This window comes from Ambystoma mexicanum, chromosome 1q (assembly GCF_040938575.1).
Source record: "Ambystoma mexicanum isolate Mex_15411 chromosome 1q, UKY_AmexF1_1, whole genome shotgun sequence".
Lineage (NCBI taxonomy): Eukaryota > Metazoa > Chordata > Amphibia > Caudata > Ambystomatidae > Ambystoma > Ambystoma mexicanum.
This window is the reverse complement of record NC_090922.1, coordinates 268323461-268339734: the sequence shown is the minus strand read 5'-3', so window position 1 is coordinate 268339734 and position 16274 is coordinate 268323461. Positions and strand designations below refer to the sequence as shown.

Below are 16274 nucleotides of genomic sequence, written 5' to 3'. Positions count from 1 at the left end.
AGGTCAGGCTCTGGTCAAACATTGGCATGACCAGAAGGCCAACATGGTTGAGTTTACTCAAGACCAGCTTGACTTAAGGTGCCAACAAGGTAGAGGATTGTGCAGCACAAATGGATAGGACCCTGCAAGGTTGTGGGCAAACTTGGAGAGGTGAACTATTTGGTGGACTTAGGCAATCCTAAGGAGGCTCCCAGAGTCTTTCACACCAACCGTTTAAAGGCTTATGTCTCGAGATCAGATGTAGGAGCTTTGTTTCTAGCTTCAGCTCAAGAGGAAGAGGAGAGTGAACCTCTACCTGACCTCTTCAGGGGCCATCCTTTAGATGAACAGATAGAAGGAGTTAATCTCTCTTCTCAACTGACTTCTGAACAACAGGAGCAGTGCAAAGTTCTGTGGAATCAGTTTGCCTCCCTGTTCTCTCTAGCACCAGGCTTAACCCTTTGGGGCCAGCATGATATTCTCACTGGTGACTGTTTACCTGTCAAAAGCAGGAGTTACAGAATATCAGAACATATGAGATCCCACATCAAAGGAGAGGTCAACAAGATGCTTGATCTCGGGGTTATAGAGCCCTCTACAAGTCCATGGTCTAGTCCAGTTGTTCTAGTACCAAAGGCAGGATCCAAGGAGTTGAGATTATGTGTGGACTATAGAGCTCTAAATGCAGTCACTAAGACTGATGCCCATCCTTTGCCAAGGACAGATGAACTGGTGGATAGACTTGGTTCAGTCAAGTACCTCAGTACATTTGACCTAACCTCAGGCTATTGGCAAATAGCACTGACAGACCATGCCAAGGAGAAAGCGGCATTCTTCACCCCAGCAGGCCTCTACCAGTTTAAGGTAATGCCTTTTGGACTAAAGAATGCACCTGCTACATTCCAAAGGATGGTTAATCAAGTTCTAAATGGGATGGAGGACTTCTGCATGGCATACTTGGATGACATTGCAGTGTTCAGCCCTACATGGAAAGAACATATTGATAACCTGGGATATGTTTTGAAGGCTCTTGAGCAGGCCCATCTTACCATAAAGTAAAGTGGTCTACCTTGGTCATGAGGTAGGAAGAGGTGAGATAAGGCCATTGCCCAGCAAAGTACACGCTGTGCAAAACTGGGCCACCCCTACTATTCAAACCAAAGTGTGAGCTTTCCTAGGCCTCACTGGGTACTACAGGAATTTCATTGAGGACTATGGGACTGAAGAAAGCCCTTTGTCAAGCTCCAGTCCTAAGAGCTCCTGATTATCACCAACCCTTCATTGTGCAGACAGATGCCTCCAATATAGGTATAGGTGCAGTCCTTAGTCAACTTAATGAGCACCCCATTTGCTTCTTCAGTAGGAAACTGAAGGAACAAGAAACAAGGTGGGCTACCATAGAACGTGAATGGTTTGCCATTGTGTTGAGTTTGAAGAAGTTTAGACCATACTTGCATGGATCTACTTTTGTGATTCTAACTGACCACCAACCCTTGAGATGGTTAATGCAAATGAAAGGGGAGAACCCAAAACTTCTGAGATGGTCAATCTGCCTGCAAGGGTTTGATTTTACCATTGAGCACAGAGCAGGATGTCACCACCAAAATGCTGATGGTCTCTCTAGGATGTTTATAACCGAATAGAGGTATAGATTCATCCAGGAGTGGAATAAATACTCCTGTCCCTTAGTCTGGGGGTGGGGGGCGAGTATTAGGGAGAATTCACATAAATGGCTGAGTTCCCTTACCTAAAGAGTCCCCCAGAAGCTTTGCTGGATTTCTAGGATTTACTTCTTTCACCTAGTAAGAGTGTGAGCCTTTTTTCCCACTCTTACATGTGTTTTGCTGTGTGTAATTTCACTGTTTGTGTGATCTTGGTCACTGGAGATTCACCTACTCCATATGCACCACTTTTTGTGTGTGTTACACAGCACCTTCAGTGCAGTGACACAGGGTTGTCTTTGAGACGTCCCACTGACTCCATTTTTCTTGGGCTGACTACTGTCCCCCAGAAACAGGTAAAGTTGCCATTAACTTTATATAGTCACTTTAAACCACAGACCCAGTACACCCCATCTTACATGGAGTATTGGAAAGAGTTAAATCTTATCCCTTTTTGTCTGTGACTCTTGAAGCCTTGTTTCGCTCCCTTAACATTAAGACTTGGCTGGTGGCAGTGGTATTTACCCTAACTTTTCTACCGCGATTATCTTATATAAACGTGGTATTGTTCTAGGCTATTGTATTAGCCTCGAACATAAACCTGCTTGCCCAAATACATTTTATTTTGGTTCCGGCTGGTTTATTCGCCAAGTCTTTCTCGTGTTTTACTCGGCGCGCCAAACCGGGGATGACTCCTTTGTTGGCTGTCTTTTTGCGGGAAGCCCCCCTTAAGGCGCCTGATAGTCTAGGTAGGCAGGATGTGAGGGAGGGATCTTCGGACCCCTGCCATGGGTTCCCTTGGTAACCCAAGTCGCACTCTTGTCTGATTGGCTAAGGGGACTGGCCTTGCCAGGCCAGCCACTCTGCTGTGTGATTGACAGCCAGGCTGTATGAATGGGGGAAAACTGCATAAAAGGCAGGTCTCTGGGACTGGAAAGACAGAGTCGCCACTGGAACGAAAGAACCAACGAGGAACTGGAACAAGAGGACCCCTACAACGACTGAACCGCCCGGTGAAGCCCTGCTGCAGGTGAGAATCTCCAAATCCAATGACAGAGAAGATCCTCCAGGAAACTTCTTCCCTTGAGCTGGTGGAACCAACCAGTTCGCCCAAACTACAAGCCATGACCCCTCCTCTGGCCGAATTTGCTGTACAGAGCTACAGTGGGCCGGATAGCCAGGCAGGTTGGGTTTTAAGGAGCGCACCTTTTATTCGTTGTTTTGCTCTGCTGCTGGTTTCTTCCCTGGGTGGTGCAGGATCCTCCAGTCTTCCTACTTCGTGTCAGTCCAACAGTCGCTTCAGGAACCGTGAGCCTGCAGGAACCACCAGGAACGTCCACCTCAGCTCCAGCTCCCTCTCCGTTTTAAGGTACTGTGCAAATCCGGTTGTCCAATTCGTTCAACCACGGTGAAAGTGCTTGAAATCTTTCTCTAATCTGAGGGCTTGTCCGTCTCTTCTTTTTGAAATAACTTTTCTACCAACCAACCTCGTCCGGAATCTGTGCCACAAACTTTACCGCGAACTACCCTGAACTGTGTGATCTTGAGCAAAAGACTTTTGACTCATTGACTTTGGCCCTAAGCCTTTTCTATCTGATCTCCTCATTGTAGTCTCTATTGTTCGATTGCCCTGAGTACTTACCTGTTGGTGTTGCCTAATTTCTAATAACTTTGTCTTTCCCTCCCTTTTAAATTGCTGGAGTGCCATTTTTCTTCCACTTTATTTTGTGAGCTTAACTTGTCTGGAATTTAAGGGAAGCCGTGTGGTGTATTTATGATTGTGATTTTTAACTTGCTGAGAATAGTGAAATGTTATACAACTGTTGAGTAAATAAGTATATATTCTTTTGCTTAGAAACCTTGAGTCAGTGTTTGCCTAAATCATAGTAATTGCTGTCTCTTGAGATAAGTGTGGCTGTTCCGCTACTGCTACCACTATAACTGTAGTACAGGCTTGTACCAAAGGTAACATTGTACTGTCATTTGTAGTCTTAATTGTGTGTAGTGTTCCCAAAGGGTACTGCATATAATTCTGCCTAACAAAGCACCACCTCCACGCACACAGGCCGGGGCCTGGGAGACACTTCCACGACAACTATTAAGCCCCCAGAAGGTGGGGGCTTACGGAACCCAACCGGAGACAAATGCAGGAGTCAGCTGCAAATCGAGCCATCTGGTTCGCCAGCCACAACTTGGACCATCTGGGCCTACTCCCCGGGCCAGTTGGCCCAGCGGCCGTGCCTGCATCAATCCCACCATCCAGCGGCACAGGCTTAAGATACCACTCCCAGCGCCCTGGGTGACTTCCAGTCTCCCTTCCACCGCCTGTCCGGGGGCTTAAGGCACCTTCTCGAAGGCCCGGGCTGAGGCCATCAGGTCCGCCAGGCTGACTGGGAAAGGTGAGAAGAGCGCTCCCCGCCCAGCCAGCACACCCCCGTGGGTGTGCGCCTAGTGTGGGTGGGAGTTTCCTGTGCGCCCGGCGGCACAGCAGGAGGAAGGAGGGAGACCCTTGACGGCGCCTAGCAACAAAAGCTTGACTCAGAAGATGACTTTCAATAGATCGCAGCGAGGTAGCTGCTCTGCTACTTACACATACCCTGATCCAGAATCAGATCGTCTACGAATGATTTAGCACCAGGTTCCCCACGAACATGCGGTACGCAACGGGCGAGAGAGGTGGCCCCCTTCTGTCCACACTCATCTCCAGAGGCGAGTGGCTCTATGCACCGGCCCAGAGGCTGGCTATCCTAGGCCAACCGAGGCTCGACAGCGCTGTGTCATCGTTACGGTTGTTAGACAGATTCACCTGCAGTACCTTTAGGGAACACTACAGGCAATTAAGACTACAAGTGTCAGTACAATTTCACCTTTGGTACAAGCCTGTACTACACAGTTATGTGGTTGCAGTGGCTGAGCAGCCAGACTTATCTTAAGAGTTGAGTGATCAGTAGAACAAGTTACACAAAGGACCAACTAATACAGTGATTCAAATAGACACTTACACAAGGTTTCTTGGTAAAAGAATATACATTTATTTACTCAGTCAGTTAGAAAGTATTACACTAGCACAAGCAGATCAATATCACACACTAATAAACCACAAAAATCCAACCGGTAAGTAACTGACCAAGTTTAGCTCCAAAATGAAGAGGGAGAAAAATGGCACTTCAGATACTTAATAAAGGAGGGAAAAGACAAGGTTATAAGAATAGACAGCCCAAATACATTCATAGGCAGGGCAAAGGGTTTCACTTAAGTACAACCAGCAATTATTCTCAAGAGGCCTGGGCCAAAGTCAATGGTTCAGAGTCTTTTGTATAGGATAGCACAGTTCTGGTAAGTAACGGTTAAGTCTTTGCCACTGATTTTTTATGGATGTGGCTAGGCAAAACGTTTGACGAATGTTAAGGGAAGGACAAACCTTCGTAGTTGAGGAAAGTTTCATGCACGTTCTCGATGGCCAAAAAGATTTCCATACCGCGTTTGCACAGTACCTTGTCAATGAAGAAAGCTGTAGCCGAGGTAGTTGTTCCTGGCAGTTCAAGCAGATCTCGCTGTTCTTGAGCTTCAGTCGTGGGGACAAGAAGGACGTTGGGAGGATCCTGCACTGCCAGGGACGAGGCCAAAAGCTGTAGCAAGACGTCGGTTTAAGGTTTGAGTGCCTTAAAGTCCACAAGCTGGTTTCCTTCCCTCTGGCTATCCTGTTTTCAACAGTACTCTGATGAAAATTCAACAGGAATAGGACGGTATCCAGGTGGCTTGCGAGTTCGTTGTTCCCACCAAACTCAAGGGAAGAAGTTAACCATGAAGGGCTTCTTTGTCGTCGGAGTTTCAGGCAATTCGGACCTGCAGCAGGGCTTCACTGGTCGCCCAGGAGTTCCAGCAGTCCTCTTCCTTCCTCTCCTCTTCGGTTCTTTCATTCCAGTGGTCAACTCTGCTTTTCATGTTCCAGAGACCTGCTTTTAAACAGTTTTCCCCCGTTCATTCCAGCCTGGCTGTCACTCACACAGCATGGTGGCAGTCCTTGACGGACAGCCAGCCGGCCAATCACGCCAGAGTGCATTCAGGTCTCCTAGGAGACTAAGCACAGGGAGTTTTGGGCACCTCCCTCACATCCTGTTCACCCCAGACAACCTGGCGCCAGAGGAGGGCTTCAGCAGTGAAGCCCACCAAAGGCCAACGAACAAAGGGACCAAACCTGGTTTGGCACACAGAGACAAACACAAGAAGGACCTTTCCTAAAAGAAATGGCGAAAAAAGTCGACCAGAGTCTGTTTTTACAGATAGGTCTTGGGCGCCATATTGAAAAACATGGCTGACCCGATTTTTAGCTACCCTTATTAGCGGTTGGGAAAAATCATGGTAGTTTGATTTAAACCACTGCCACCAGCCATTTATAGTAGAAAAGGGTAACATTTTACTGTTACATGAGTGCTTTGACTTAGGGGAAGCTAAGCAACCCCTCCAGCACTCTATAGGAAGATAGTGTGTTCTGGGTCAGTAAATTTAAAGAGACTAGTAAAGTCAATTTAACTTTACATGCTCTGGGAGACAGTAGTCAGTCCCAGAGAAGGTGTTTAAACCTTGGGGAGTCTGAAAGACACCCCTGTGCCACTGCACTGAAGGTGCTGTGTGACACACAGAAAAAGATGATGCCATGGAGTTTGTTAAAAAGCACCATACCCAAAGAACACAAAAGTAAAACACACATCAAAATACATGAAAGAGTGGGAAAAAGGCTCACACTCTTTCCAGGTAAAAAAATCAAGATGGTAACTTTGCCCCATTGGCTCCTCAGCCAAGCACATACACCAAATGTCCGAACCTGCAGTTCCTCTTGTACAGAGCAGGATTACTATTGCAACAACACATCATCAATAGAGTAAAACTAACTTGTCTCACAACGGTCTAAACCCACCTCACGATCCCTATTAGTGGGCGACCAATCCAACGCTTGGCGAATTCTGCCTCGCAATGATAGGAAGCGCCGACATCCATGTATTAAAAAGCGACGTTGCTATGAACGCTTGGCTGCCACAAGCCAGTTATCCCTGTGGTAACTTTTCTGACACCTGCTGCTTGTAACCCACAATGTTAGAAGGATCGTGAGGCCCCGCTTTCACAGTCTGTATTCATAGTGAAAAATCGAGATCAAGCAAGTTTTTGCCCTTCTGCTCCATAGGAGGTTTCTGTCCTCCTTGAGCTCGCCTTAGGACACCTGCGTTGTTGTTTAACAGGTGTACCACCCCAGTCAAACTCCCCAACTACCACTGTCCCTGGAGCGGGTCAAGCACGGCAGGCACTTGGAACTAGAAGTGAGAGCCCCACGGGGCTCGCCCCCCACCTCACTGAGTAAGTGAAAAAACTATAAGAATAGTGGTATTTCACCGGCGGCCTGAGGGCCTCCCACTTATTCTACACCTTGCATGTCTCTTCACAGTGCCAGACTACAGGTCAGCTCAACAGGGTGTTATTTCCCTGCTGATTCTGCCAAGCCCGCTCCCTTGGCTGTAGTTTCGCTAGATAGTAGGTAGGGACAGTTGGAATCTCGTTCATCCATTCCTGCGTGTCACTAATAAGATGACAATGCATTTGGCTACCTTAAGAGAGTCATAGTTACTCCCGCCATTTACCCACGCTTTATTGAATTTTATCACTTTGACATTCAGAGCACTGGGCAGAAATCACATTGTGTCAACACCCACCGCAGGCCTTCACAATGCTGTTTTAATTAAACAGTCAGATTCCCCCGGTCTGCACCAGTTCTAAGTCAGCTGCTAGGCATCGGCCGAGGCAGAACATCGGCCCCGAATCCCGGGAGGGGAATGGAGAGAGGCGACCACCGCAGCTAGGGCGATCCACAGGCAGGGCCCAGCTCGCATCCAGAGTCGGCACCGCCCCTGGGGGGAGGGAGGTTGAGGTGCATCATCCAGCCGTGGTGCGCACACAGCCCCGCTTCACACCGCAGCCCGACTGAGCCAGGCCATAGAGCCAATCCTTAGAGCCAATCCTTATCCCGAAGTTACGGATCTGACTTGCCGACTTCCCTTATATACATTTTTCCAACATGCCAGAGGCTGTTCACCTTGGAGACCTGCTGCGGGTATGGGTGCGGCCTGGTGCAAGATTTACACCATCTCCCCCAGATTTTCAAAGACCAGCGAGAGCTCACCGCAATGCCACCGGAAACGCAACACTTTCCAAGGCTCAGCCCCTCTCTCAGGGTGAACCCATTCCAGGGTGCCCTGCCCTTCACAAAGAAAAGAGAAGTCTCCCTGGGCTCCTTAGTGGATTCCGACTTCCATGGCCACTGTCCTGCTATTTTTGTCTTTTCTTACAATATAATTTCTTATTTTAAGTTTACATTTTTTTATTTGATCAACTTCCTTTACAATCCGACCTATTACCCCTCCTTACTCTCTGTCTACATATAAAAAATGGTTGTATGTTCATGTATAAGTCTGTATTATCATGCTTTATTATTGGTGCAGTGTTATTGATAATGCCCTGTTTTGAGAAAGGCTCTGAATGAGCCGAAACACGCGTCAATAAAAAGGGCTCTCCTACAGGATATATATGATTTGATACCTTACTTGATTTGTCTTATTTTTTCAACAACTAATAAGTGTGGCACAGTCACTGTGTGAAAACTTTGCATACATTCTACTAAAACCTCGGAGGTGAGGTAGTGGTTCCTCTGTCAAAAAAACTTCACACCGAGGCACACCTGCAAATTGCATTTTCTCAAAAAGAAGGGCGCAAGACCTAAGAGGTTGACTCCCAGAAACTACCTCAATATTGATTTACTGACACCAAAAAGACCTGATCCTGGCGTGACAGAGGCCGCTACCGGCCTAACACCGTCCGCGGGCTGAAACTTGATCAGAAGGACTTGGGCCCCATGAGCGATGCCGAAGAATCGGTTGTCTGTATGCCACATTTCCCACACCTGCCGGTGAACCGGGATTAAGCGCTGGGCTCTTCCCTCTGCACTGACCATTACTGAGGGAATCCTGGCTAGTTTATTTTCCTCTGCTTAGTAATATGCTTAAATTTAGCGGGTCGCCACGTCTGATCTGAGGCTGTAGTCAGGGGAGCACAAAGCTCTGGGGAGCTGTCCTCAGGCTCGTATGGGGGGGGTCGCCCCAGCCCCCTGCCTTGGCATAGCAGTGTGTGCGCTGTCCCGATTGGATCTACCTGACCCGACCGCGGCTGATTTTACTACGGCCGGAAAGTTTGCATGAGAAATGTGCGAACCACCAAAAGTTTGAAAACCCACACATTGAAACCCCTACATATCCTCACCCCCACCCACACCCACAACACACCCATGACACACCCCCCACCCACACCTTCAACACACCCCCACCCACGCCCCCAACATACACAAACCCTACTTGCCTTTTTCTTCACGCTGAGTCCCTGCAGCGCCAGTTCCCTTTCACTTCGGTGATCGGGAACCGGCGCCGCAGTGTCGTTTTCTTTTTTTAATCTTTTACGGGGGCTGCAGGGGTTTCCCTCGCAACCCCCGCTCACTATACTGTAACTGTTGTGGAGAATGTTGTGTTCTGTGTGCTCGGAGGCGGGTCCCAACTTGCTCTGGTCTTCAGTAATATTATGACAAAGGGCTACGATGTTTGGTCTTTATTCATTACCCTGTCCTGCATGTCGTTTCCTCCGTTCTTACACACAGGAACGTATTTTGTCACCATATTCGATTAACAGCCTTATGTTCTGGAAAGAGATTTCATACACAGCACACGTTTATGGATAAGGGCAATTGATTGTCCTGCTTGAAAAAAACATCATTTGTAAGTAATGTTACTAGGAGGAGGTAGACGAGGTAATTATTTATTTGGGTTGAATAAGGCGCTGATGGCAAACACAGTTGTTTCGGAGCACAGAGCTCCAACGCAAAGGGATGGGGCACAGATAACTGATTTTTCACAGCTAGATAAATTAAGAGCAGAGGGGAACTCTGAGAAGTACAAGGAACATAATAGAGAAATGAAAAAGTGCAAATGAAAAGAGTGATAAAGGGGTAAGAAGAGACAAGGGACAGGGTAAATGCAAACCCGGGGTCTGTAGGAGACTGTTTGCGAGACATCCAGTTAACCAAGAAAAGGCAGTTCACAGAGACGTCCAAGATTCTATATGATTGGTCCGTTCTCTATAACAAAACCTTTCTCTTCAAGAGGAAGGTTTTCAGCTTTCTTCCAGTACTGGAGGTGATTTTATTCAGATTTAATGTCATTTGGGAGGAATAGAGGGTGACGCATGGTAAACTCATTACTCCTAGCACTCCAGAATCATCACATTCCTTATGCTCCCCCCATCCTCCTTGTACATTCACATTGGGCTGTTCTGCTGAGTATAGTAGAGAAATAGGTGTTGGGGAAATGGGGCATTATGTTTTAAATTAGCTGCAAGAAATGTGACATAGTAGGAGTAAGGAGATTTACATACATAATCCGCTATTCTGTCTTTAAATCTCTGCCTGTGTGCCTACTTCAGAATCTGATTTGTGTGCATAAAGGGTCCGCAACAGACCTAGCAGTGATGCCGTACTTGATAAAAGGAATATAGTATCTGAATGCAGAAATAGCAGCCGCCATGTGAGGGCCTTCACTCTGGGATCTGGTGACATGACCAGACGATCAATCCCGCTGCTGCTGGTTTTAAAACCAGGGTACTGATAGCAATGTATTTGTGTCAATAGAAGGGTGGCATGCTCCCAGTGACCCATTCATTGAAACAAACACTCACTCTGTATGGCCGCTACTAAAACAGAAAGGAGGGATCCACCCGGTGGCTGTGGAGTGATGGAGGAGCGGTATGGTGGCCCAGAAAAATACAAGGTAGATGGTAGATGGGCGTGGAGGGGGCCAATGGGAGGTGACGAGAAGTCTGGCAGACCATGGGGAGTGGGTGGGAAGAAGGCGGGGTGGGTGCAAGCAGCTGTCAGATTGCTCAGCACGAGGGCTTGGATCATGACATTCTGCCCGTGAGCGTAGAAACCATATATTCATCAATGCCCGCCTCTCGGGCTAATATTCGTTAGTAAAGGCCTCCTTCAATGACCTTTCTCCACCCATCCTGCACAATCCATACTCACTCACAATAGGATGCTTCATGATGGATCAGTTGAAGGTAAGCACTATAAATCTCCTATTCATCACTGCCTGAGGAAGATACCCCTGTGGTCTTAAAAGATATAATACAAATATACAGTGTTAGCCTTATAAAGGCACAATTTCTGCAAGATCCTGTGTATATTTTTTTTAACAACATGCATTTCTTTGTCATGTGTCACTATTCATTAGTTACAAGCAAAATAATGTAGATTCCACAATTTGCAAAAAAACCTCTGAATTACCAAGCACACTACTACACCTATTCCTTTTGCATATTGATGGATTGATGGAATGGATGGATTGATGGAGTGAACGGATGGATGGAACGGATGGAATCACCCTATCCTCTAGTTCCTGTGTGTGCCCACCGCGAACGTGTCTCTGTGTGCCCTGCTTTCCTGTTCCCCATGCTGTTCTTGTATATCCCTATGTCCCCCTCCTGTCTCTGTAAGCCCTGCCCCCTGTCACTGTGTGTCTGTATGTCACGGTGTTCCTGCCAGCCTGTCCACGTGCCTGGTCTTGGGCGCTTTAATTATGAACCACCACATCATATCACATCACTATGCTTACTCTCTACTATACACAATCACACAACTAGAACACAGCTATACCCCTGATAAATTCTGCCTAGCTGTTCACATACGAACACTACCCCATGAACACCTCATCACCCTAATAAAACACAACTATCCCATGACATTCCGGCATAGTTGCACACATAAGCGTCCTTCACGCCTAACGCAGCCAAACCCAGTCTGGATGTCCACCCACCAGAGTGCACACATCCAAATGGTATCTTCAACACCACACCTAACGCTAGGATGCAGCTCCTATTCACCAATTACATCAGCTGCACGCATAACAGGTGCACCCACACACCCCACAACACTATCTCTCTCTCTACTGACCAGAACTGCAGTTCCCGAGTGCGTTCAACCTACCATTGCTTTGAGATCATACCAATGATAGATAGAGCACTATATAAATGCTACGTAACATAAAATAACATATTCAGTAATGCCACTTTACCTCTGACTGGAATGGCACACCATGTCGTATTCTCACAGGACTAATGCAACCACATATTTAGCATTACAAAGTACAAAACTCCACACACAGCTTGTGCCAATAGCTTGGACTAATTTTTCCGGACCTCCTAAGGAGTGTCAATGTAATTACTATCTCAATATATATTCAATGTGTTGCCACAAACTGTGATGTGCAGCAATGCACTGCATAAAGGCAGTTCGGGTTAGGAAGCCACACTCATGGTGGTTTTGTACTTTGCAAATAACAAAATAGCGCAATATTGCTCAACAAAATCGCCAAGTCGTTGTGCAGTGTGAGGAGGCAGTAGATTTATGTCCTTGTGAATTCCCCAAAAGGTTTCTGCAATATCTACTAATGGAGATGACAACTTCTGCATATAAAGAATATGAAATTGTTCTATAAAACTGGCGGCTTCTTACAGAATTCGTAACTTGCCAGGATTTTAGATTTTCGGTACAGTATGTTGTTATATAATCTGTATTTTTGCCTTTGTGTGACAGTTACCAATAAAATTGATGGCTACTTTAAGAAGTGGTCCATTAAAAAATGTGTATTTTCTTTTTCAGAAAACAATGAACAAACTGGAATATTTCAAAAGAATTTGTTACAGAGGATCAACAGAAAAAGCTAACATGGACACTTTGACAGCTATATTCCAGCATCATATCAAGGCAATTCCATTTGAAAATGCCAGTGGCTACTGTGGCGAAACCGTTTTCCTTGATTTCGAAGCCATATTTGAAAAACTTGTGATGAAGAAACGAGGCGGATGTTGCTGGGAACACAATTTTCTTTTCTACTGGATCATTAAAGAAATGGGTTATGCTGTCACACTCATTGGAGGCAATTTTTACATCCCAGAGCTGGAAATCTACAGTATAAATATTAGCCACCCTATGCTGACTGTGGTTGTTGATGGCACAACCTACTTGCTTGATGCAGGTGCAGGTCTAGGCTATCAAATGTGGCAACCAATTGAGGTAGTTTCTGGGATGGTAGACCATCAGATTCCGGGTACGTTTTGCCTCACAGAAAAAAGAGGGCTTTGGTATCTTGACAAAACAGAGCGATACCAGCACAACCCCAGTATGCAGAATTCTGGCACTGAAGGAGAAGAAACCTGTATACATATTCTGTTCTTCACCCTTAAGCCCCGCAGCATGGGGTTCTTCCAGCCTGTCTGCACATACCTTCAGTCCTGTGAAGATTTCATTCTTTCTTCTAATCTCCTCTGCTCCATTCAGCTACCGGGCGGGTACTTTGGTTTATTTAACAACAAACTAACCAAAGTAACATACAATTTCAAGGAAAATATGGATCTGATTGAGGTCATAATACTTAAAGATGAAGAGTTCGAGAAAGCACTTGTAGAAAAAATCACTATAAACTTAGAAAATAATTTCTTCTTTGTCAAAAAGGAAAGAAAGAAAAGTCATCTTGTTTAGACAATCACATATCATGATGTGTCTTTTGGATGTGGGATACAAGGCTGTGGTATCCCCTATGTAGCTGAAGCATGCATTAGGACACAGCATCTATGCAACCCAGCTGTACATGCAAATAAAGCATTTTCATGGACTCGAACTATCTAAACATTTTGGAAATATACAGGCTATGTAAAGCAATATAGTATTGAGAAGCACTGGTAAAAGTGTGGAAGATGCGTCAGATTAGGTGTCCATGTCTGAGTCATTTGTTGTCTACAGGTATTGGGTTTATAGTATGATTAGAGAGGGTTCTGTGGTTTGTGTGTTTTTAATGGGTTGTTTGACTAGTCCTCAGGGTGTGTGTTGTACGTGAGGTGTGAGGGTGTGGAAAAGAGAAGGGGTTTAGTTGGTTTGGGTGATCTCTGGGTGTTGAGTAGTTTTACTGTTGGTTCTTCATTTTTGTCCCATTTTTGCTTTGATCCAGGTGTATGGTTTGTAGAGGAGTGCATCTAAACTAAACCAAAAACTAAATTAGTACAATTCTAGTGTGGCTACATTGAAAAGCAGCAGGAACCTAACTGGTTTGAATTATATTGTGAGGACCATTACCTTCTTTTCTCTAGTCCTCTGGATAGGGAACGGCTGCAGGGTGAACAGGCCAACAGGAATCGCCCTTCTCTGCTTCCCTTTGGCGGCTGCCTGGGCAAGGCTGCCTTGGAGAGTCCAGTAAGAGTGCTGGTTGGATCACTGACTCCCAACAGCACAAATCAGGAGTTTGGGTGGGGGGGGGAGGTCTCAGGATGGGAATAAGGAGGGGTCTTTTTTCTCTTTTTTCTCTCTTTTTCTCTTTTTTAAGGGTTAAATTCTATAAAGTTACAGGAAAAGGGGTTATTTGATTAAAATGAAGGGTAGGGGTCTGTAATAATTAAACTAAGGGCAGGGTGTCAGGATTAATTAATTGAATTAAGGGCAGAGGGGTTGGAATGTATTACTTACATTCAGGGCAGAGGGATTGGAATTATTTAATTAAAATAAGGGGATAGAGGTGTCGGAATTAAACATTTAAATTAGGGACAAGGGGTCGGGATTAATTAATTAAACTTAAGGGCAGGGGTCAAGGTAAAATAATGGTTACGGTGAGGGAGTGATGGCAGGAGTACAGGCCAAAAGGCCTGGACTTACCTGCAGTTTGGCACGCAGAGGTCTCCCTGGGAGCTGTGGGAAGTGAAATGGCTTCGTCTTGCCCGTTTGGTTCTTTTTTTCCCACCTTTGTGTTGCTGGTAAGGTGGCGTGACCCCAAGCAGCACCAATCAGAGCTTTGGGGGAAAATTTTGGGTAGGGTCTCGGAATGGTTCCTTTTTTCCTTTTTTATTTTTAAGTGTTAAGTTCAGTAAAATTATGGGATATGGGGTACTTGATTAAAATTAAGTGTAGTGAATCAGTATTCATTAAATTAGGGGCAGGGGCAGAATTAATTAATAAAGGGCATCGGGTCGGAATTAATAAAATCAAGGGTGGAGGGGTCCAAATTAATTAATTAAATTAAGGGCAGTGGGTCAGAATTAATGAAATTAAGGGCAGAAGGGGTTGAAATGAAATAGTTAAATTAAGGGCAGGGTGGTTGGGATAAATTAATTAAACTTAAGGGCAGGGGTCGGGTTAAAATCAAGTTTAAGGGGGGCTTTGACGGGCGTACAGGCCAAAAGGCCTGAACTTACCTGAGTTTGGCAAAATGGGGTCTACCTGGGATCCTCTTGCCTTTTTTTCCCCTTGGTGTTGCTGGTAGGTTCGCGTGACCACCAGCAGCACCAATCAGGGATTGGGGGAGGTTTGGCAAAGGGTCTTGGGGTGGGGATGGGAATCAGGAGTGGGGTCTTTTTCCATTTGTTTCTCTTTTCTAAGGGTTAAATTTGATAAAGTTACAGGATATGGGGTTAATTGATTAAAATGAAAGGTAGGGGTTCGGTATTATTTAAATTAAGGGCAGAGGGGTTGGAATTATTTAATTAAAATAAGGGCAGAGTGGGGTCAGAATTAAATAATTAAATTAAGGGCTGCGGTCATATGTCACATATTGCTATCATATTTCCAGGTACTCATGGCTTTTATCAGGTTTTGGCATGATATGCACAAATCAACACAAACTATATTAATGGAGCTTAGGGTTTTGAAATCCTTTATGGAAGCCACAAACACTAAACTGCAACAATCAGATGATAAATAGTCCCTATTTGAATCTGGAATGGTGTAAGTGGAACGGTGACACAGAAGATGTTACCAATAGAGTACACGTATCTGAGACAGCAGTAAAGTCTTTGCAGAAGCAGTCTGAACCTTGAAAATAGGAATAGAAGGAAGAACCTTCATATTGTTGGACTGCCTGCAGGTGTTTAAAAAGATAATTCTATTCTGTTCCTGAATACTATCCTTTACAAACTGCTAAACCTCCCAACGTCTACACATCTTAACATCTGCACATTAGATTTGTCCAGTTAACTTGTTACCCAAATCTGGCAGCTCCTCTAGGACCTTAAATGTCACCTTGTTTGATTACAATCACATTCTTGCCATTCTAATTAAAATTACACAAGCTAAACAACTAAGGTGGGATGGCCAAAAGATATACATCCCTCAGGATGTCTTGAATGCTACTGCCGCAAGAAGAAAAGCATGTCTTGCCTTTGGACCTGCCCTAAGGCAACTGAAAACCAGATTTGGTATTATCCATCCAGGAATTATGAAAGCTGCCGTTAAAGGTCATATTTCCACGTTTGAAAATCTGAGAGACTTAAGGAGTTTCATCCTAATTCATAACATGGAGGAAGTGGACACTTCTATTCCAACCTCATGGCATCTTGGTAAGACTATCTTGACATGAGCCCATTGTTTATGTGATTTAAGTTTTTTTTTTAATAGAGCAGATACTGGCCTCCTCTTACCCGGCTCTCCACCTCTGCAGTTTCTACTAGTCAACATGAATTGCTGTGGCTGTTTCCGATTAGCCACTTTGGTACTCTTAGTGG

The 16274-nt window shown here is 45.4% G+C and overlaps 1 protein-coding gene across 1 annotated transcript in view; it reads left to right on the top strand.

Annotated features, from left to right (window-relative positions):
• The window catches only part of LOC138521221 (arylamine N-acetyltransferase, pineal gland isozyme NAT-3-like), a 512324-nt gene extending 498665 nt beyond the window's left edge, over positions 1-13659 (top strand). Inside the window, exon 2 of the mRNA XM_069633895.1 lies at positions 12391-13659. Within this exon, the coding sequence (XP_069489996.1) occupies positions 12397-13269 (873 nt within the window). The 5' untranslated portion in view covers positions 12391-12396 and the 3' untranslated portion in view covers positions 13270-13659. The remainder of the gene's footprint in view (positions 1-12390) is intronic.
• Positions 13660-16274: the final 2615 nt, after the last annotated feature.